The sequence below is a fragment of the Protopterus annectens genome, chromosome 3.part0, assembly GCF_019279795.1.
Source record: "Protopterus annectens isolate FY-2018-M chromosome 3.part0, PAN1.0, whole genome shotgun sequence".
NCBI classification, from domain to species: Eukaryota; Metazoa; Chordata; order Ceratodontiformes; family Protopteridae; genus Protopterus; species Protopterus annectens.
In genome coordinates this window covers 386593652-386618301 of record NC_056731.1, presented here as the reverse complement: position 1 = coordinate 386618301, position 24650 = coordinate 386593652, and the positions used below count along the sequence as shown (strand labels likewise).

At 38.3% G+C, this 24650-nt stretch overlaps 1 protein-coding gene across 5 annotated transcripts in view; it reads left to right on the top strand.

Annotated features, from left to right (window-relative positions):
- The window catches only part of STARD3NL (STARD3 N-terminal like), a 695992-nt gene that overhangs the window by 496913 nt on the left and 174429 nt on the right, over positions 1 to 24650 (top strand). For all 5 annotated transcript variants that reach the window (XM_044064833.1, XM_044064834.1, XM_044064837.1 and 2 more), the window contains one exon: positions 12516 to 12593. In XM_044064833.1, coding sequence (XP_043920768.1) covers positions 12516 to 12593 — 78 coding nt within the window. The remainder of the gene's footprint in view (positions 1 to 12515; positions 12594 to 24650) is intronic.

Here is a 24650-nt window from a genome sequence, read left to right as displayed (position 1 = left end):
GACAGAAAGGACAGACCCTGCTGTACTCACTAGTCACATTTCTAGTTATTGACATTGTCTGTCACCATAACCTCCTCTCTATTAAAGTTTTAACCAAGTAGTTGTCCAAATACTCACTTCTGGTGTGCATTAAGTGCCTCCAGTTTTCTATCAGCCTCTGTGTGTGACATATTTAAAGGAATTGGTGAATGAAGTACAGGTAGACCACATCTACTGTGCTCCAGTATCATGTTCTCCAATAAGTTAGCCATAATACTGGATCAGGTTTGGATGACAGGTACTTCTGGCAGTGAACACATACTGGCTGCTGTCCTGTAGATTGTCTTGTAGACCTACCAGCACTCATCTTGGCATTTTTACCAGGAATTTGCTTGCCACTATAGCTAAGCCATCATATTTATAGTTCTCCCATTTTTTTCTGCTCCATCCATGTAGAAAATTATCACAGTTGCTGTCTTCTTGTCTCCTGGCATTTTGGTGATCTGTTAAAGATCTCCCCTGTGAACATACTCCCTGTTTAAGCTGGTACCTGTCCACTGTTCTTCAACTTTGTTGTGCTTCCCTCCAAGCAAGGTATCCTCCTCTTGATTTATGAAGCCTGAAGCTAATGAAACCAAACATTCACTTAGCGCCTCTGCTTTTTCACAGTCTTCTCTGTCCTCAGCCTGACCAATGCTTCCCCTCAGGTCCTCCGTTCTGCTATATGCCTATGAAAGCATTTGCTTCCCTTCTTGATCCTTTCTGCTAACTCCTTCTTATATCCAGGCGTTGCTACACTTACCATTTTTGTTGCTTGTTTGCTAACCTTCTTGTCTTGTGCCTCCTTCAAGACTTTCCTCCTTCCTACTTCATAAATGTCCCACTTTTTGCCTCAGTTGTTAGCCTCACATTCCAGTGTAGCCAGACTTGCCTTCTATGCTTTTCTTTAAATTTTCCCTCGTCCTGTCAGCTTTGTCCATAGGTCTGAAATCTCCATCCCTGGCCCATTTCTGTGGCTTGTTTACTCCTTGTATTTGCTTCCAGAATCGTAATTCAACTTGAACACCTCCACCAAGACTGCATAATCCACTTTTCTACAATTTAACACCATGAGATTTGACTTTTGTTTTTCTCTTTCTACTTGCTCTAAATTGCATAACAGAATGATCACTATTGGCAAAAGTGGTTTTAATCTGTGCATCCATGACCCTTTGCATGGTAAAGACTACATCACAAATTCTCTCCTTTGCGGTACTGTTCTGCACTAGTTAGCTGAATTTCCAGCTCATGTTTTAAGTCTTTACTTTGGAATTCAGAATCCCCCAGTCTGCTCCTGGCAGATTTAATTCCCCCATGCTTATTACCCTTTCCCTCCTGCCTCACTCCTTTATTTTTCCTTCCAACTTCTGGTCCTGCTCCATTTTTGTATCTGGTGGATAATGCACTTTATCAGTTCAGCAGTTCTCCTCCCTCCCTTTGTCTACATTAGCTACCAGGGCACATACACTAGTTTCTAAGACCTGGCTTTACCATTGCCCCATTCATAGTTAAGTGGTTTTCCTTATTCCTTAAAGGACATCTGATGCCCTCCTTCATAAAGTTTGTTACTCACCCCATCTCTCCCTTCTCTACCATTCCCAAACAAACTGTTCCCAGATAGTGCCATGTCCCACACCCTTTTATCATTGGCTTGTGTTTCTGTGATGCCAAGAATCACCAGGCTCCCCTTGTGCATCACTGCTTGCAGGTTCTGCCTTCTTACCCAACATAGGAACATAGGGGTGAGTGTGTGCTTAGGTGGGAGTATGAAGTATATTTGTCAGGCAGGACATTAGCTATAGCTTTGGTATGAAGACTGTCTTGTTCATTCCCAGATTGTAGCATTTCAAGGCATTGCCCTAATATTCCTAATATAACATTTAAAAAGGTCTTCTAATCATGCTTTGTGTAGTTGGTCACCATCAATTCATGTTCACCATTACACTTCATAATGGTGTTTTGGGGAACTTTATACATCTGCTTATAAACCTCCATCTGTTTTACAGGTGGAAAACATATTATATAAAAGTGTATATATATATATATATACATATATATATATATATATATATATATATATATATATATGTGTGTGTGTGTGTGTGTGTGTCTTTTCTTCTGTTACAAAGTTTGTTTATATGGGAATTCAAACGTAGGAGCTTGTCTTTGAATTTTCCACCAAATGAGAATTATTAGTACTTTGGTTGAAATAGTTCTGAAAATCCTAGGTAAATGGGATGGCCTCTGAGATCAAGTCAGCGGAGCCAGACAGGGAGGAAACTTTAAATGTCTTTTGGCTTTCTGACATGGCTGTTAGATTGGTGGTAGAGTATAGTCTGAATGCAGTTGAATTTATGGGATGTGTGGTGCTTATTTCAAGTGAGAAGATATGAGTTTGATGGTCAGATTTGATCAGGCAGTGTATGCATGCAGCAGCAACATTGATATCCTATTCCTTCCAGTTTGGAAAATGTAATTCAAGGAGTTGATATGAATGAAGTATAAAAAATACTGGACGTGTATATTGTTGTTATGTAATTTCCCCAGTTAATGGATAGATAATTAAAGTCACTTCAAATTAAGGAGTGGGATTAGTAGGCATGGAATCCAGCTTATCCTATTACCTAATGTAGTCCTCAGCTGACACTGAAAGGGTTTATTATAGTTAGCAATGGTGTGGTAACTCACAGTACTAGATGAGACCAAGATGCCAAGGTATTCAAAATCAGAATCTGGAAGTATTAACTGTGATCTAATATGAGAAAAAATGAAAGCTGATACTCCCCTACCCCCAGATGGATTGAATGAGTAATAGACGCAGTACCTTGATTTTTTTGTAACTATGCAGTCCTTTGATTTTTTTGTAACTATGCATATATGTGCTTGAGTGTCAGAAAAGAGTCCAAATCAGGCAATGTATTGGTCAGACTCCTTGCAGTGAGCAGAGCCACTGTAATGTGGGCCGTATTAGAATTTACTCTTTTGGAACATCTAATTGATGAGTGTTGCATAAAAAATCTTCATGGAGGTAGAAAAGGTCTTAGCCAATCTACAGAAGCCTTGAGGAGTGAGGTGATGGCTGTCAGTCAGTGCTGACATGTATTAGATCCCACTGGAATAACAGCAGTTAATAAGCCAAGTATTAAAATCATTTACTTTTTTGCATGAAAGTGTGGCATCCTCCTAACAGTACTAAACCTTTCTCTTTTGTTCACTGCTGTAGATGGTCATCACACTCCCTAATCCTCATCTACCTCAGTGTGCCAGGTTTTGGTATAAGTAACACTTCTGGCAATGCTACCTCTAACTCCCTCTTCTGACATATCTCTGCCACTTTCCTGGACCTTCTTGCTGTTGCCTTAGCAGACTGATCATTGTTGCCTACATGCATCATGGCATGTGTCCACCAGTCCCCCTTGGTGATTACTTAGTTGCTGTCCTCCATGTTTCTCTCAGTTTAAACCACAATACTAGTTTTTTCTGAAACCTAGTCTGTCCTTTCTCACTTGCCTAGACTCCAGATTCCCATAGTAATTGAATCTCCAACCAAGAAACCATTTTTTCTTTGCCTACATTGAGCTTTGCTCCCATCGTTTCCTGTCCCATGCTACTAGTTCTACTGATAACATTTCTACCTCCACTTCCACTGTTTGCAGATCAACATTTTGTTAATTAAGCCTTTAGAGAGTGGCACTGAATCAAGATGGTGACAGCTGATGTGACACCCTGGCCCCTTGTAGAAAAATGGGAAAAAGGGGTTACTGCTGATGATTATTAAATATTAAAGCTCCTGTGAAGCAGTGTAGATAAGCATTCTTCTTCTTCATGTCCATGTATAGACAGTTAAAGTAATCAACAACCAAATCCACAAAATCACTTTGGGGGAGTTTATTTATAAATACAGCATGCGTTATAAACACATATAGACCTCAAAACCCAAGTACTGAGACATTTATGCATCGTAAGGGTTAATCATTCATTGTTCAAAATGCCCTCATATTAACCCTGTTTATTCCTGTGTACTGTATTATAGCATCTTATTATTTTTTTATACGCAGTTTTTAAATAACTGCATGGCCTGTCAGGGGTAACAGTATGGTAAAGAAATAGTTCAATCAGAGAGAACCAGTTTAATTTTGTATTTAAGAGGCTCTTTCACATAGTTAACAATGTTTTTGTTTTTTCCAGAAAAGGGATATTACTGCTGTTCCACAGCTAAATTATCAAACTATACAAAAAGATGTAGCAGAGAAGTTTGATAGTCTGAGTAATATATCAATTTGTTTGCCTCCAAATGTCATGGCATTCATAGGTTCATAGTTAAGTACTAGGCAGGTTGCCCTTGTGGGCCATTTTAAACCTAGCCAAAATAACCTACCCCATATGGTGTTAGAATGGCCTTACCCATCCCATGGCTGATAATTATATGTTACCCATAATGAGGATAACTTGGATCATACCATTGATAATTTGAGGGATCCATGCATGGAATAACACATTTAGGAGATGCCTCTGTCCTTTACTAGTACAAGGGGCAGTGCGGGGGTAAATTTTCTCTTTTACATCCATAGTTCCAGGATGAGCTTGAATTGAGACAGGGATGTAATCTGTTTAATGTGGATGGGAAGTCTGTTCTAGAGCAGCAGTATCCTCTGTGAGACATACCTGTCCCTCCAAACCATTCTGTTGATGTTGCAGAAGAGGTCTAGATTGAAGAGTTCTGATGCCATTTGACTTGCTGATGTACAATAAATCCATCAGCATTGAGTCATAGGATACCTTGTATGCCAGACACAGGTCACATCTTAGCGGTCTGTAGGATACCAAGTATAGTGACAGGCCTTTGAGTCTGTCCACGTAGGACATATTATTTAGGCCTTGTATCCTTTTAATAAGGTATCTCCATGGGTGTTTCAGCTGTTGCATGTGTCTGGACAGATATATGCCAAAAGGGGCATTATACTCAAAGACTGGCCTAATGAGAGAAGAGTAAAGGGGAACAATAACATCCTTAGATCTAAACACAGTCCCTTTGTTTATCAGCTGTCCAATATGGAAAGATGACAGTGAACACATGCTAATTGAAAGTTAAGTCACTGCCCACTAAGTTCCCACATCCTCAACCTCAGAGTCAACTATTAGGGGTATGATGTCATTGTGATAGTTCTCCTTGGTGGATGACTTCCAAAAGATAGGGTAATGCATTTTTTTTTTGGTGCTTAGTTTTAGTCCATGATTTTTGGCACCAGTTATTTATTTGGGGAACCTTCCTGCAGAATGGCTAAATTATCTAGGGATTCAAAAATTGCTCCTAGCTTGCAGTCATCTTCAAATTGAGTCAGCCAGAACTCTTTGGTATTGGCTTCTGCTTCACAGAAGTAGATGCCAAACAGGAGAGGTCCCATCACAGAACCCCAAAGGACTGTACTGGCAACTGGCGTCATTGTCTCCTATTTTGATTTTCTTCATCCTATTTGTGAACAAGTTGGCAATCCAGTGAGTAACATATGGGTATTTTCACAATTTCTTTAGCTTTTCTACTATGCTTGAGTGGGGGATTGTGTCAAAAGCTCTGGCCAGGTCGAGATAAGTGGTGGGTGTTGTTTTACCTTCATCGTTGCTTTAGTTACCTTTTCGAAAAAGTCCACTGGGTCGGCTTGCATTTATTAGTTACCAAACAGAATTATTTCCAGAAAGAAATCCATTCCTAGTGCAAGAGGTCTAGACAAAGACATAAGTAATGGTGGGGGAAGGCCCAAAAATAGGGTCAATTTTTAAATATTACTCTTATGAACTTAGAAAGTTGATAGAAGAACAGATTTTGCATTAGCATGAATTTTATAAGATTATGAAGTCTAAACCTCAAATTTCTGACATGATTTTCTGACTTTAATCCTCAGTGATGTGTCAATGATTTGTCAGAAAACCACAAATTGTGAAGAAACATTCAAAAAATATGAGGCAAAAATCTGGACATTCTGTGAAAATCTGGATAGTTGAGAGGTATGCATTATGAAGACAGCTACAAGTTTGTCAGTGTGATAGTTTTCCAAGGTAGATGACTTCCCAAAGATAGAACAAAGCATTTTTTTTGGTGCTTAGTTGCAGCTCATGATTTTTGGAATGACCTGCCATTGATGAATTCCAACTGAAATGTGCCCAGTGTTTGGACATTCCCTATGTTTTTATCGATCAATTTTGAAGTAAAAGCCAATACCAAAGAGCTCTGGCTGAGTAAGTTCACAGATGAGTGCAAGCTGGGAGCATTCATTGAATCCCCAAATGAATTAGCCTTCCTGCAGAAAGGTTTGTCTCAAATAAGTAACGTGTACTAGAATCAATGACTGAAATTAAATGCCAAAAAAGGTATTATTATTTCCTTTGGGAAGTCATCTACCCTAGGAAACGTCCACATTGACAATATACCCCTAGGATTTGATCGAGTTGTTCATGATTTGGGAGCTTATGTAAGCAATAACAGCATTTTAGACCAACATGTTTCTGTTGTGGTAAGAAAGTCCTTCTGTACTGCACAGCTTATAAACAAAGGGATTGTGTCCAGATCTAGGGATGTCATTGTCCCTCTTTACTCCACCTTCATTAAGCCAGTCACTGAATATAACGCTCCTTTTGGCATGTATCTATCCAGACACATGCAGCAAATGGAAAATCCACACAGATGCCTTACTAAAAGGATGCAAGGCCTATCAATATGCTTGGTATCATACAGACTGCTACGATGTGACCTGTATCTGACATACAAGGCATCCTCCAATCCATTACTGATGGATTTATTGCACATAAGTAAGTCAAATAGCATCAGAAATACTTGGTAGAGGGATCTAAACCTCTTCTGCAACATCAACACAATGGTTTGGAGGGGTAGGTATATGCAGCAGAGGATACTACTACTGTGGAACAGAGATTCCCCATCCACATAAGTTCATCCCTGTCCATTTTTAAATACAATTTAGATCTAAGGATAGGAAACAGAAATTTACTCCAGGACTGCCCCTGTACTACTGATGGACAATGACAGCTCCTAACTGCATTTTCCATGCATGTGTCCCCTCAAATTATCTATGCTATGATCCCAGTTATTCTCATTAGGGGTAATATATAACTATTGAACATGGGATGGATAAGGTCAGTGTCTAATCAAATAGGATAGGTTAATTTGAGCAGAAAAAGGGAAATTTGCTAGGCTTAAAATGGCCAGCAAGGACAGGAAGCCTAGTGCTTACCTATGAATCTATAACATTTACATGATCAGTACAATTTGCCTTATAATGTGAAGTTTAGTCTGTACATTGTAGTTATTTTTATACAATGTCTTATTTGGAAAGATGTAGTTATCTGTTATAAGTATGGTAAATTCCCAGAGCCTGTAATGAATCTTCATGCTGAAAGTTTCAGTAAAGCCATGAATTTCAGGTATCGAGCCTATGTCTACATCATATAGTTATGCATACTTAGTACTTGGATTTTTGTTTTTAATACTGCTTACAATGGCCTGTAAATTGAAAGGTAGTACTGCTTTTCTGGAGCTTGAATTTATTTATTTTTAAAGTTGTTTTATATATACTTGAAGTAAAAACAAGTACCGAACCAACACGGCTAGTCAGAAACTCTATTGAACATAAAAGAAAGTGATAAAAGTAAGCACTTTCGCGGTAACACTATCGCTTCTTCAGACTAATAAACAAGTAGAAATACTCTTATATATATATTCTTTCAGTATTGGTGTTTACTAAAATGAAATGGCTACTGTTTTTGTGTTTTCAAACTTGTGGGTCTCTTCATAATGGTGATAAGTTCAATTTTAATCTTGTGTTCACTCTTTCTGATCTCTTTCTGGATGTAGTTCTGTTTGATAACCAATAAAGGCAACCCAATTAATCTGTTCTTAAAACTGGTGCTTTATCCCATATATTCTACTGACTTTTTTTCCCTTTCCTGCTTTACTGTTTATAGTGTGCACATTTATATTAGTTATGAAGAACTTTGAATTATTAAAGTAACTATTGAGAATATTTTACCGGGAGCCTGTCAGTAGATTGACAGTAGTTAGGGAATTGCCCTTTCAGGGAAAATGTTTTGGCAAAAACACTTTCACTGATGGTGGAGAATTACCTCAGAGTAGGTATATTTAAGTTTGAGGGTTGTGGAGGTCCCCCCCACCAATATGGGGTTGCAGAGGGGCTTGCCTCTCTTTAAAAAAAGATTTACTCTGAGTTTTACCAAAAGTGCTTCCAGTGAATCATTTTCAGAGTTTTTGCTGTCAAGGAAAAAGGTGTTGGTCTATTGTCATGATTTCATTTTATTTAAAGGTGTAGTTTTAACCATACCCAACACACTAGTCATAGGTGACTCACTAGTCATAGGTGACTCACTAGTCAGGCACACTGATGTCCCTCTCACCAAGCTAAACAAGGAGAAAGTTACTGTCAGCTGCCTGTCGGGTGCCAGGATCCGCCGTATAATGCATGTACTCAGGTCACTCCACAACAAGTACAAATATGACTCTGTCATTGTCCATGTTGGAGTGAATGAGCTGAGATGTACATCCCTGAACTACATGAAACAAGACATGGAGGAGCTCTCTGACCATGTGGCACAGGCAGGTATGACACTAACCCTGAGTAGCATCCTGCCATCGCCCAGAATGATACCACAGTACATTGACAAAATTATTGACTTCAACAGTTGGCTAAGCTTCTGGTGTCATTCTAAGAGGATCCAGTATCTGTCTGCCTGGGATGACATGATCGACAGGCCATGATGCTTTGCCAGAGATGGCCTGCCATTGTCACCTCTGGGATTCCGGATACTGGCTAAGTCTCTTGCCGTGCCTTTTTTAGGCAAGGCTCAAACATCAAATGCACCACCATAGTAGATACAAACAAGTAAAATCTAAGGATAATGCTACTCAATGCTAGAAGTCTAAACCTCAAAATGCACTCACTCAAGGCACTCTTTAAGATGTAGAACATCAACATCTGTGCAGTGATAGAGACCTGGTTTAAGGCTCCAGAGAGCACCCCTCCATTACCTGGCTACAATTCTTAGCACACCTTTCGGCCACCTAACCTGGACCGAAACCCTAAAGGAGGAGGTGTGTCCATATCCATAAAGGATATCCATACCTCCAGGCTAGTTGCTCAACATAATGCATCCAAAATTATCCAAGTACAATTAACACTGGGCAAGACTGCAATTCAGGTTGTAGCTTGTTACAGATCCCCCGCCATGCCCCAGGACACCCACTCCATGTTTCTCAATATACTGGATAATATTAAGGTACACCCCAATACCCTAATATTGGTAGATTTCAACTACACCACCATCAAATGGGAAAACTACTCATTTACTAACTAATTTGCTCAACGTTTTTTGGAATTCATGAATTCCAATGCCCTGGATCAGCTTGTCTATACCCCCACCAGGGGCAGCAACATCCTGGACCTGGTCATTACCAATATGGGTAACAGATGCTCCATGCCAGAGGTCAACTCCTCGCTGGTCAGATCCGACCATAGGCTAATCACCCTAGACATCTATATCCCGCCCTCACCCCCCCATTAAGGAAATCAAAGTAAAAAACTTCTCCAAAGCCAACTTCATGCTTCTTAAGACAGAAGTAGCTAACTTCACGACACCCATACAGATGGAAAATAGAGGCATGACTGCTGAATCAGATACAAATGCACTGTATAAGCACATACACGAGTGCATGGGCCGTGCCATCCCCAACAGAACCAAGATGTTATCTTCCAAAAAAAGGAAGCCAATCTGGTGGTCCCCTGGCATAAACAAACTCTACAACAGAAGGAGGAAACTATTGCAAAAATTAGAAAAATCCCATGATTGCAGGAACTCCCTGGTCAGCCTCAGTAAGAAACTGAGATCCCTTATAAAATCCTCAAAGCTAGTTACGAAAATAAAATTGCCATGGATTTTAAAGACAACCACAAAGCATTCTACAGCTATGTCAAGAGTCTCAGTGGCAACACTCAGATCTGCTCTGAGCTACAGTACAATGGCAGTAGCTTTACTGAACCAACTGATATTGCCAACATCCTGGCAGACAGGTTCAGTGCAAACTTTACACTCCCCTCACCCCCCCAAAGGGCCCATCTCCATACTGGAAGATTGCAAAGCTCCTGTAATCACAGACACACAAGTAAAGACCGCAGTCTCCAAACCCAAGAACACAGCATCCATGGGACCAGACAACATCCCAGGCTGCATTCTGCATGAACTACAGAACAAACTGACACCCCACCTAAGTACCATGTTCAGCCATAGATGGCGTAGAGTGACGGTTATCCCATTCCACAAAGGGGGTGCCACCACTGACCCCGGGAACTACCACCCCATTAGTCTGATGAGCCTGGTCTGCAATGCCACGGAGCGCATCATCCTGGAGCTTATAAACAAAGACATGGGTAACCTCCAAACTGTTGACTCCACTCAGTTTGGATTTGTAAAAGGTAGATCATGCCTCCTAAACCTGATTGACTTCTTTGAAGCAGTCACCAGAGCCGTAGACGAGGGTAAGGTGGTGCACACAGCCTATCTTGACCTCGCCAAGGCTTTCAACACCATCCCCCACTCTGGCATTATAGATAAACTCACTGGACTGGGCATAAATCCCTATGTCACAAGATGGGTGACCAGCTGGCTCACTGACAGAACCCACACAGTTAAAGTAGCCAACTCCAAATCTGACTTCAGACCAGTGACAAGCGGAGTACCACAGGGTTCGGTCCTGGGTCCACTCCTGTTTGGTATCTATTTCTCAAAAGTCAGGGCCAATACAGTTGGTTTCTGGCTAACAAAGTTCACAGACAACTGCAAATAGGAGCCACAATAGATTCACCTAAGGATGTGGACATTCTACAAAGAGGCCTCACTGAGACTAATTGTCGGTGTCAAAGTCATGGCCTAAAGCTCAATGCCAAGAAGTGCATTGTCATCCCCTTTGGGAAAAACACCGTACCCATGAACTATCACATAGGCGGTAGCCTACTAAACACTAAAAGTGTGATAAGAGATCTTGGGACACAGGTGGACAATGGTCTCTCCTTTGATAATCACATCACCACAGTAGTCAGGAAATCCTTCTACATGGCATATCTCATCACAAAGGGGTTCTCCTCCAGAAAAAGAGAGGTCATTGTTCCTCTCTACTAATCCATCATCGGACCCATTCTGGAGTACAATGCCCCATCTGACATGTACCTTGCAAGACATCTACAACAAATAGAAAGGCCACAGAAATACCAAGAGGATTACCAGCCTCAAACAGATGCCATATGCAGAACATCTCAAAAAACTCCAGGTCTACTCCGTCGCATATCGCCTACTCAGAGGTGACCTCTGCCTAAAATACAAAGCCATGTCTAACCCAGATCTGATGGACATGCTACACTTAAAAAAACATCCCAGTCTCTTCAGGCTACATGGTCCAGGGACCTAAACCTTGTCACCACAATAAACAGAACATGCTGGAGGGGTAGAGTCCTGTCCCAGAGACTTCCCATACTCTGGAACAGGCTACCCATTCATGTCAAGCAAAGATCCTTATTATCCTTCTTTAACAGAAATCTTGGTGATTGGATGGGAAACAGGAAATTCACCCCGGGGATCACTTCTGTGGCTCTTCTCGACAGGGGCACAGGAAAATAATTTTCTCGGGTGGCAAAAGCCAGGGAACCTTTTTTGGCTAGGCTTATATAGACCCTAGGCCCGATAGCCTAGTACTTACCTATGAACCTATTTGCAACTTAAGACTCATGAATATATTAAAAAAAAATGGGAAAAATTATGTAGCTGATGAAAATGCCTCTCTTTATAAAGAAGAAAATGTTTCCAATGTGTTTTTCTGAAAATAATTTTGCTGGCCTGTTTTGCACAACATACTTCAGAAATAAATATAAAATAGGAAAAAAGGGCATTCTAAAAATGCCATGTTTGTGCATCAAAAGCTATTTAGTAGAAAGATTTTTTGGCAGTTAAAAAAAACTGGCAAACTGTGGTGTCAGAATGGAAATGTATCTAAAACTGTGTAAAGTTGGGACTTGTAGATAAATAGTACAGCAGTAATTAGCAGGTGTGCAAATAGTGCAGGGGTTCAGAGTCGATGTATAACGGGTGTCATTTAAGCTATGACCTCCCTGCAATGTGAACTCCTGAGAGTTAGTCCTGTGCAACTATACAGTGCTCATCTATAAATCCCAGCCACAAATTTCCTTTAACCAAATGTGACTGATCGCATTATTTTAAGATATCTGATTTACATTTACAGCTATGATCATTTCAGTAAAGGGTAATCACTGAGGCTCATTTGTGTACAAAATGACATTTGTAATACCTTGCTGCTGCTGTACTTTGGTGCCTTATTGCCTTCTATAGCGCACTGCACATCTGCTGGAAGGTATGAAGAGCATTACTGGCTTTTTAGACTTATTACAACATGTGTTTTCTCATTTCAGGTGAATGGAGGCATTATGAACCAAATAGTGAAGGAAGTGGTCCAGATTGACTACTATTCTACTTTCTTTGATATATTTGTAAGTTTATTTTCATGCTTTTGAATTTGTCACTGTGCTCACAAGAAAGATTAAATCACTGCATGTGTATAATTCACTTCTGAACAAAATTTTTATTTTTTTTAAACTGATATGTTCACTACTGAGTGATGGACCTATTTTGCATGTGTATACAAAAAGATGCATTTGCCCTACAATACCACCTACTCATATTCAAATATCTTGGGTCCATTATTTACATTAAAACACAATTAATACTTAGTGGAGACATACATCCAAATCTCAGTCCCCCAACTAACCCCCATAAATGACATTAATCATGTCAAAATCAACCTAACAATGCCTAGAAAACCAACTGACCTCCTAATTCGCAAGATTAACATCAAAAGCATTCTTAACAAAAATCAACGCACTACACACCACCCTATCTTTTTATTCCCCGGATATCATATTCCTTATTGAAACATGGCTTAAACCACATAACAAACACAATTAAATAGTGCCACCAGGATACACCCTACTTAGGAAAGACTACACCAACAAGAGAGGTGGCGGTGTCGCCATCCTTTTCAAAAACAACCTCACCATTGACCTTCTTAAAATAAACATCCCCACCTTCAACGATGCTGAAACCCTACTCATTAAGGTAAAGCTTCACCCTCAAAAACAAGTAGACATACTAGGTTCATGCATACCTCCCGGGGACAACATAAAGACACCAAAACCCATAACCCACTGGGCATCAGAATCCCTCCCCATGAGACACTCCTAGTAGTTGATTTCAACATAGACTGGGCTTCAATAAACTCACACCACCTCACTACTCATATAAACCTACACAGATTTACCCAGATCATCCAAACCCCAACTAGGATTGACAAAGCCTCCAAAAAGGAATCCATTTTAGATTGGATTCTCACTAATTGCCAATCCATTTCACAGTATTCAAGCACATTACCTGATACCCTTAGTGATCACATCCCTACATTTCTCCTAAGGCAACAAATTAAACCAACTAAAAACAGCCCCCTCAAACAAATATGTTACACTACAACTAGCAGAATATATACTGCTAGTACTCAAACACTGCAACAGGTTGCCACTATGACACCTCCTCTTAGACAAGGCAGCTGACTATTTTAACTCCACATTTCTGGACATACTTAACCAATTACACCTCTAAGAACTGTTCGGACAAAGTCCGACTCTGCTTCATGGCTCACCAAAAGTACCTGTCTCCTACTAAAGCAAACAGATAAAGCATGGGATACCTGGCATCAAAACAAAACTAATGCTAATAGGCAAACATTTCTTGAATTAAGAAATAAAGTAAAAAAATAACTTAGGTCATATAAAAAAAAACATTATATTAATATGCAAACAAAGAAGAAAAACAACCCTCAAAAATTCAGGGCTACCATAAACAATATTCTCCAGCCAGGCAAAACCAGCATTCCAACCCCAAATGTCGACCCTCCTGCAAACAATATTGTAACACAAGTCAATGAATATTTCACCAACTCCATTTTGATACTATCAACAAATTCTGCCTCTCCAACTCTCCCACACTTAACAAACTCCACAGCCAACCAGAACTGTTTCTCTTTCCAACTAGTACAAACCAGTACAGTCCATATATACCTGTCCAAACAAAAACCCACTACACTGACCCCTGATAAACTCCCAGCCAAATATCTCTGGATTGCAGCCAGAACTATTTCCTACCCCATCTCTACACTAATAAGCAGGTCAATCTCCAAACAAAAAGTTCCAATCCTCTGGAAAATCTCCCATATAATACTGCTGCACAAAGGAGGAAGCTCAACTGAATTATCAAACTCCCACCCAATAGCCATCCTATCCCCACTTTCAAAAATACTAGAGAAATGTATTAATTCCTAATCCTAAATATTGAAATTCCTCCTCTTTCATGATCTTCTAGCAAAAACTCAACATGGCTTTCAACCTGGCCATAGCACCACCACTGCCCTTATTAGTTTTACCAATCATGTTAATCCACAAAGAAATGCAGGTAATCTAGTATGAACCATCTTTTCGGACCTCTCGAAGGCATTTGATACAGTTTCCCATAGCAAACTACTGTCTGCCCTTTCAGAACTGAAACTAAGTAATTCTGCACTCCTATTGTTCAAAGGTTATCTTTCTAACATATACAAACATTCTATAAGTCGCCCCAATTTTAATTAGTTTTTATTTGGTGTAGTTGAAATTGTTGAACATGACCCCCAAGTGGGAAATTGGGAAAACAGGATTGCCATGAGGGAACTTTATTGGGAACTCAGGCTGAATGCTACTGTTTTGCCTTGGTTGAATGATAATGTTAGTCTTGTGCCCATCCTTAGACATAGAGCTTTAACCCGACATTAGTTAATAGTTATGCAGTGGGTTGTATACCATATTTAAATTTTATGAACTGGATGTTAGTGAGTCATGAGATCATAGCGGTCTTATTGCTTTTAAGTATGAGAGACTTTAGATATAATTCTTGACAAATAAAAATCACCCACAAATTGACATGAAAAGCTAACCTTTTAATAAGAAATGAACGTAGTATAACCAGTTTTCTTGCATCTTTCCCCTTCTCTTAGTATATGTGTATCTAGATATTTTCCCTAACCATACAATAAATGGTTTAATTTTTATCTTTACTTTCTATATAGACTATCCCCATTCCACTATCCCTTATGAGACCAAATGAATGTAACAATTCTCATACTCTACTTGACGATGTAGTGACTTCTAGTGTATATATTGTATATGTATATATATATATATATATATATATATATATATATATATATATATGTATAGTTATATATATATATATAAATATAATTTTCTTGAAACAAGATTGTTGTCTGTTTTCTGTAGATATGTATTTGTATTGTTTATTTGTGTTTTTGAGTTATTGTATTGTTATTATTTGGAAAAAAATAAAATTGAAATAAAGAGATTTTGGAGGGAAAAAAAAGTATGAGAGACTGTTTAGGTTTATTTTGCTATTTTTTATTGTTTATAATGTTTTTATACTGAATATATTTTCTAGATATTTTAAATATTTTTAGGTAGTATTACACATGGTTCTAATAAGTTATATATGTTAGTGTAAGGTGAAAAAACGTTAATTTGTGGTTTTACTTATCTTTAGAACATAGGACTTTAATAGTTTGATTAATTAAATGTCATGTGATTTAGCTTGTATAAAAACAAGGAGTTGGTTTTAGATGGTGTTCTGATGAAGTCCTGGATTTCCAGGATGAAAGTGCTTAATAAAAATTACTAGTTCCCTTATTATGTTAGTGACCATTGGTATTCTTAAATAGTAGACCACTACATTGGCTTTGTTTTTTTTACAAAGTTTTGCTTTGCCTGCGGGTTTCCACTGTATTATTTGGATTATTATCTTTCTAACAGACAACAGGCAGTTAAATGTCAGGACAATGTATCCTCTCTTTTCCCAGTCACCTTAGGTGTGCCCCAAGGATCCATTCTAGGTCCTCTCCTATTCACAATATTTACAAATAACCTCCACAAATCCACCCTACATGCAAGCCTAGTCCAGTACGCTGACAACTCTGCCATAATCTGCTCCACCCCTCCCCCTCCAGCTTCTACAAAAAACAACTCAAGAATCCTTTTCTGCCTTTGAAACCTGGTTAACTGACTCTAATACAAAACCCCAAAAAAAACAGCTTATGCACTTTTATTCCTCCAGAGTGATAGACCCCATTCCCCCTTTCACTATCATTGCTGCTGTAAACACGTAGATCACACCAGTTGTACACACCAAACTACTAGGAGTTGTTATTGATGAAAATATGAAATTTGACAAACACATAGCCCAAACTATGACTAAAGTGCACAAAAAACTAGGCACACCCTACAGATGTAAAAACTATCTAACTTCCAATTGTAGAATTACCATAGCAAGAGCCCATTTACTGTCCACATTACTTAATGCTTCTGCCATCCTAGTCAACCTAAACAAAGGTGAACTAAACAAACTATTCTCATGTTATCACAAGATAGCTAAATTTGCTACTAACTCTTCCTACAGATCCCATCATTGCTTAGCCCTTCATAATTGTCATGGATAGAATTACCTAACTTACTTTCACTAAATCAACTTACCTTGGCACATCAAATTCTTTTTTTGCCCCAACAAAACACCAGTCCTGTACGGCCTAATCAATCAGTACACTAACAACTGTCAGCTAAAATCTATCAATAAAGGACTGGCTGAAGTCTCCAAAAGTAGATAGAGATCACGGGAGGCCCTGTATTCATGCACTGTCTCAAAAATGTGGAACTCCCTTCTACCTGTGATCAGGACCAATGAAAACTATCCCAGTTTCAAAACACAATTAAAATTCCATCTCACCAGATCCTAATCTGTAAATGTTCTGACCCAGGATGACACCTGTAAGACCACTCCTGCCATATTAAATTACCCGGTATAACTCCCCATTAAGCAACTACATGCATTCTATTCTCCACATTACTATTAAAAAGGTCCTCTAAACCTTCAATTTCCATTGTTATGGAATTATACGATTAAGTCTTTCAACTTAACAATGATGTCCTAACTAACCTTCTTCTGTAATTTGGAATTCCTCTACACTGCTGTTTAGTTTCCCTCTAGACTACCATACCAATTGCTTACTTGGCTGATATGCTGAACTTGCCTGTCTGTGACTTGTATTATAGAGAGTACCATGTGTTAGCTAGATTGCATAGAACATCCTTGTTTTGTTCTGCAGCTTGTAGTAGAATGATTCGTGTACCTCACGCTTGTAATCTGCTATACAAGAGGTGTCATGTTTATAGCCTGTTTCTAATGAACACCATCCATCTTGTTTCTTGTTTATTGCATTTTGTAATAAACTGTGTGTCATGTATTTGACTTATTGTAATGAGCTTTCCTCCCCGGGCCTCCTTTGAAAATGAGCAACCCCTGGCCAGTCGGACGACCCCGGTAAACAAATAATAAATACTAATAAAAACATTTTGACTCTCCTAGGTGAAAACAGTGACATGGCTAAGGAAAACTCTAAGCTGTTCTGTTAACTTATATGCTAACTTTATAACAGTACACCCATTAAGAGATCCTCAGTATTATTTTCTAAATGCAAAGGGTGCACTTATCATCTGAGGTCTGTGTTTTAAGGGGAAAACTGTGCCCAATAATCAGCAAATCTGAAAAGTTACAAGCGTAGATAGCACTTGTGAAAAGTAAAGCTGTTAAGCCACATAAATGCATCTTGCTAATGAAAATGCAGAAGCATTTCAAAATAGCACAGGTTTTTGCCAATACACCATTTGTACAACCTCTTTTTACATCAATGTGCGAAGAATCTTTGGCAAACACCACGGCTGGTTGAGGCAGCAAATAAAAAGAAACTCCAGTAAAACAACACGGCTAGAATGTAGAAAATAACTTTAATAACAAATAAGAACAGGAACAATGAGTGCTTTCAGCTACAATAGCCTTCTTCAGATCGTAATAGATATCGTGCATGAAAACATTTTAAAACAGTAAACAATCAATCAAAAATAAACATAAGCACAAGCATCCAATTAAAATTAATTTCCTGGTTCAGTATTATTGGCTGCAAAGTAACTAATCAGAAACTAAGAATAGTGACATACTCTCTATACTATCTAATAAAAAACTACCAATCACAGGCTAATGTTTGAGTAAATAGACAGCGACTTACTATGGCAGATCTAAAAGCTTTCAGTTATAATAAAATCATGTTGATGGGACCTCCTAAAAACAGCTTGTCAATAAACAAACCACAGTTCACAAACAAATCATGATCATTATGTTCATACAAGAGCATACAAGCCCCCCCAAAAAGTATCATCAAATTCCTCATCTAGACAATAAATCGATAAGTTCATTGTCGGCAAAATCAGAAGTCACATTTAATATAACAGGAATGATTGCTTGGAACTTACACTGAACTAATAAATTGTAAAACTATAGCCCTTTCTTGGATCATGGAAAACGACACTCAAATATATAGAAGAACCAACTTCTAATAACCAATCATGATAAAAGCTAAAAGCCTTCTTTCATACATAAAAGTTATTACGATAATATTTATTTTCCTGTTTATGTATTATTGGCAGCAAAGGAACAACATATGCTCCATTCCAGCCAATGAAGAAATTTACCAATCACATATTGCTTTGGGAAAGAAGCACCAATAGCTGACTTAAAGTACATGAAATAGGAAGCCGTCCATAGTGCTTCATACAAGTATAGTGAAAGCTGTACCTCCTATGGATGGCCTATCAACTATCTGCTCACAACACAAAATGCCAATCACAGACTACTCTAATAGAAAGCAACCAAAAGCTTGCTTCAATCCAAAAAATATCTACAGGAGTGTAAGATACATGCCAATGAAGGGTCTATATTACGACGCTGAACGCACAGGTGTTTGAATGTTGTAATGTTGAACCTATATGTTCAAAATGTGAAAATAGTGAAGCCGCTGAACCTGGGAAAAAAATCGATGGGCTGTTTTCGCGGCTTTGCTGTTTCCTCCACTGTGGTGTGATCTCGGAGTTGGTATATTTAAGTAGTGGGGGTGTGGGGGGCACAGCCCCCCATGTTGGGGGGTGTGGGGGCGAAGCCCTCCACATTAGTATAAGTTTAAAGTGCACATTTTTTTTTGTTTTTGTACCAGAACAGCGATTTTTTTCCCTGGGAAAAAATCTCCGTTCTCTGTGTTCGTACTTCTTGCATTTCGAACTTCCTTGTTTGATATTACATTGTTCGAACACTTGTGCATTCCATGATGTGATATAGACCCCCAATGAACTGTAAATAAGCTATCACCAAGCCTCTTATTCAAATAGCAAATAAAACACTCAATAGTGAAGTCATTGAATGTATATCTTAAAGACAAAAACGCCTTTAAAATAGCTTTCAAGTACAAGCACCCTAACAAAAAGTAAATTAGCGTACATATTGCAGGCCTCCTGGGGACGGCCTATTGTCCATCTATCCATAGCAAAAACTACCAGTCACAGACTACTTAACAAAAGAACAGCCAGTCTCTAGTTTTAGTCAAAATACATTAACATAGACGTGTACTGCAAACCACTTAAATATAAATAAAATATCACCGCATCTCTCATTCAATTGGTAAGTCAATGTTGCCATAAAGAATAAAACCAAAGCAATAAACAATAAATCAGTAAAGGGATATAGATAACTGAGGATTCACAGCTGTGTAGTCCAAACTAATAAAACATAGCGGTTTATAAATCATTGGGTAAAACACCTTCAAAACAACTTTCAGCTTCAAACAACTAATACATGTTTGTTCTTAAAAGAAGCACAAAGAAACCTTTTAGATGCTTCAGAGAAGGCAGCTTTCAGTGAGCATCAGCCATTAGTTAAATCAACAGTATAAAAGACAATCAAAGCAAATAACACAGGTCAAATCTCCTAAATTCAACTTATTGTCAATCTCTTTGCCTTTAATATAGGTTTCAAGGGCACTACATTGTTAAGGCCTGGATGCCAGTGTGCTCTGAGGTTTACAATCCACTCAATTTTTCTGAATTTTAGTCCAGTTGTTTAAATCGCCTTTTCTTTGGATTTGCTGCATACATTCTATTACTTTAAATTTAAAGTAGTGATTGGGAAAAGCAGCAATATGTAAAGACAGTGCATTGTTGGGATCAGCATTTCTTATATCATGTAAATGATGTAAGATTCGATCTTTAAAATGTTGGTTAGTTTTACCAATGTAAAAGGATTTACAGGTGGAGGAAGTGGCCAGGTAAATCAGATTCTGTGTAGTGCAATTTGCAAGACATTGAAAGTATAGATTACATTAGTGACTGGATGAGTGAAAGTGTTACTACTATCAATAGAAGTACATGCTTTACAGTGATGATATCTGAATGTTCCTTGGCTACTCGATAATGCTGGTTGGACAAAACCATCCTTATTGCACAAAAGACGCTTGATGTTTTTCTTGTTTTTGAATGAGAAGCTTGATTGATCCCCTATGATATTTATGATCCTCTTGTCAGCAATTAAAATCGGCCAATATTTCTTGATGGTTTTGCAGACATGTTTGTTATCAGTACTAAAAGTCATCAAACATTTAAGATGCATATTTTTGGTTCTAGGGTTGGTAGAAGAAATAGAATCCAATGGTTCACTAAAATATTGCCGTCCTTGATTGGTTCTGATGGTATTAATATCAGTAGTTAGCCTGAGGTCCTAACCGCTATAGCCTCTTGCCTTCAAGTTATGATGTAACTCAGTACATTCTTTTAAAAAATCATTGTCATTGGTGCAGAGTCATGATATTCTTACACCTTGGATGTTCTTCGTGTTTCACTGTTGCAGTCATTACATTTGGGATATCCTGCTGGTAGGTTGCCCTCATTCGGCGTGAATTCCAAAGTCTTGCGTCCTGCATCGGTTGGTATACACTTGAACATCTACATTTATGGTAAGTGTACACAACTGAACTTTCTCAAGGATATTGTTGAAAATATGATTGGGATGCATGCTCTGCCTATGCAAATAATGATTCCTCCAAGTGTCTTTCCTATGGAGGTTAGTCTGTAAACCATTGACAGGATGTAACAAAATCTGCATATCAAGAAAGTCAATCATCATATTTGAATGCTCTACTCTGAATTTCAAGAAATCAGTTGTACTGTTGAGATATTCAGTGAATAGGGTTAATTGTTCAGCATCACCTTTCCACAAAATAAAAATATCATCAATAAATCATCTGTAATAAAGAAGATGTTGAAACCAAGGGATTAGGTCACATAATGCATTCTCTTTCTCCCATTGGGCTAGTACTAAGTTCAAATAAATGTTCACACATGGGGTGCCCATAGCAACCCCCCATGTTTGTAAATAGTAGTCAGACCCATAGGTGAAGACATTGTTCTCAAGTACCATTTCCAACAGGGGGCAGAAAAGATCTGTAGATGTACCGACCAAATGCAGAAAGTTCTGAATGGCTTGAATGCCAGAATCATTGGGAATAACCATGAAAAGACTGTTAATATCCATTTTGACCAAATTTAATCCTCGTAAATCAGTTAAGTTAACTGTTGTACTCTTTATATCAACCAGAAAACTACCAGTGCCTTTGAGTACCATCTTGGCATGAGGCAGAACATTTCTGAGTTCATTTTCAATATAAATCAAAAGAGGTTCAGTGATCCAACCCCTGCCTGCCACAATGGGGCATAGGGGTGGATCAAGAGGGGCTTTATGAACCTTTGGAAGTCTGCTTATTGTGTGTATGGTAGGATGAAGCACCGTAAAGAAATGATATAACTCATTGCTCAATCACCTTTCCATAAGCAAGTCGTAAAGATCACTTTTGAAATTATTAATCCTTCTAGCCACATCACTTGAGTTTAGTTTCTTGTATGTATTTTAATCACTCAACATGTCATCTTATCAACATACCAGTCAGTTACCACAATGCCCCCTCCTTTGTCCGCTGGTTTGATAACTAGATCTTGCCCTGTTCTTAGTTCATTAAGAGCAGCTTGTTCTCCTTTAAAAGGTCTCTGTTCCCTTGCCTTAGCCATATCTGTTTCACATAAGCATAGAAATAATTCTACTGTTGGGTGATTCACAGGTGTGAATAAACTCAGTTTCTTGTAACGCAAAATTGAGTGATCATTATTAGTCCCAAAAATAGATTTAAGGGTGACGTTCCTACAAAACAATCTAAGGTCCGTCACAAATTCATTAAGATTAGAAGATAAGCCAGGTATAAAACCCAAACATTTAGAAAGCAAAGATTAATATTCAGAAGCTAGAGCTGTTTGAGAAAGATTAAATACCAAATTTATATCATCTTCTTTAGCTTCCTTTCCTGGCTCGGCTCTGTGCTCTGGGATTCTGGTGAGGCTGTTGTCTGACAAAAAATGGTAGTGGCCAGTTAAGAGGTGCATGGACTGATACTTCTTTTTGTCTAGTACTTGACAGGGAGGAGGTACTCAAGGCATGTTCCTGATTGGTCAGTATCTGAAGAAGATGACTGGGTCTAGCTTCACTTAGGATAAAGTCCATTGGTATACTGATAGATTGGTCTTTGGTCATTTCTGATGTATCCAAAATTTGGTTATCCCTTGTGTCTCTCCTTGGTATGTCAGTACCATCTGAGTCTGGATTAAATATGTTCCTTGGTATAAATTTGTCTCATCCATGTGGTCATGATGTTTCCTTTGGCCATTCAAAAATGTGTCCATTCTTGAAATCCTGAAAATCCTGAATCAATTTCTTAGCTTTTTGTTCCTTAAGCTTGTTGTCATAAACATTAAGATTAAATTGTAGCATTTCCGATTTCTGTGAAAAGGAATCTTCAAGGTTTATATTTTCCAGTTCTTCCTGTTTTTGTTTGATACTGATGGCTATTTTGTCCTCCTCTGGCTTAATGTACTTTATCAATAAGTTCATATATCTAAAGCTGGTATCAAGTTTAATCGCTTGCCATTGGGCAAGCAATTTCGGATAGGTGTTACCATACGTAGGAAGACATTTGACTCTCATCCCTCGTGGTATAACCATATGAAAAATGCAGGCTTCAAGGTGGAAACATTGCCATTGCAATCTTTTCAGCCGATATGCTGAATTCTCAACTTCATGAAAAATGGCATAGAAGTCTGTTTCATTGGCATTATTAGTAGATACTTCAGGTTCCATATCACTCAGATTCAACTGTAGGAGAGGATTAGAAGATTCACTTACGAAGTGTGCAAGGTTGGAGCTCTTTGGCTTATCTTTCGTGAGCAGGTTCTCCACCATGTGCAGTGTTGTAGAAAAAACTATCCAAAATAAACAAAAGTACTGCTAACACTGCTGAAGTTGCCGAGGAACAAAAAAACAAAGTGCGAAGAATCTTCAGCAAACACCAAGGCTGGTTGAGGCAGCAAATAAATAGAAATGCCAGTAAGACAACACGGCTGGAACATAGAAAATAACTTTAATAACAAAGGTGATTTAAACAACCAGACTAAAATTCAGGAAATTGAGTGGATTGTAAATCTGAGAGTGCACTGGCATCCAGGCCTTAACAATGTAGTGCCCTTGAAACCTATATTAAAAGCAAAGAGATTGACAATAAGTTAAATCTGGGAGATTTGACCTGTGTCACTTACTTTGATTGTTTTTTATCTTGTTGATTTAACTAATGGCTGATGCTGACTGAAAACTGACTTCTCTGAAGCATCTAAAAGGTTTCTTTGTGCTGCTTTTAAGAACAAACATGTATTAGTTGTTTTGAAGGTGTTTTACCCAATGATTTATGAAGCGCTATGTTTTATTAGTCTGCACTACACAGCTGTGAATGCCAGATTATGTATATCACTTTATTGATTTATTGTTTATTGCTTTGATTTTATTCTTTATGGCATCATTGACTTACCAACTGAATGAGAGATGCGGTGATATTTTATTTATATTTAAATGGTTTGCAGTACACGTCCATGTTAATGTATTTTGACTAAAACTAGAGATTGGCTGTTCTTTTGTTAAGTAGTCTGTGATTGGTAGTTTTTGTTGTGGGTAGATGGATGATAGGCCATCCCCAGGAGGCCTGTAATATGTACGCTTTGAAGCATATTTCAGTTTACTTTTTGTTAGGGTGCTTGTAATTGAAAGCTGTTTTAAATGCGTTTTTGTCTTTAAGATATACATTCAGTGATCTAAGAAACATCTAGTTATGATCCATCAGTTTGATTCACCAAGCCATCAATGTTTGATTATTTGTTTCATTTTAATGTTATTTATTGTTTACTGCCTTGACTTTATTGCCTCACTGATCTGTAGAGCAGTTAGATGATAGTCTGTTCCTAGGAGCCTTGTCATACGCACGCTTTGAAATATACTTTAATATATCAGTGTGTTTGAAGTTGAGAGTTGACAACAAGTTGTGTTAAGAAGCATTTAGCCATGTGCCATTAGTTTGATTTATAATGCTGTTAATGTTCGAGCAGTTATATTATTTTATTGAGACTTATTGTTTATTGTTCTTGACTTCACTATTG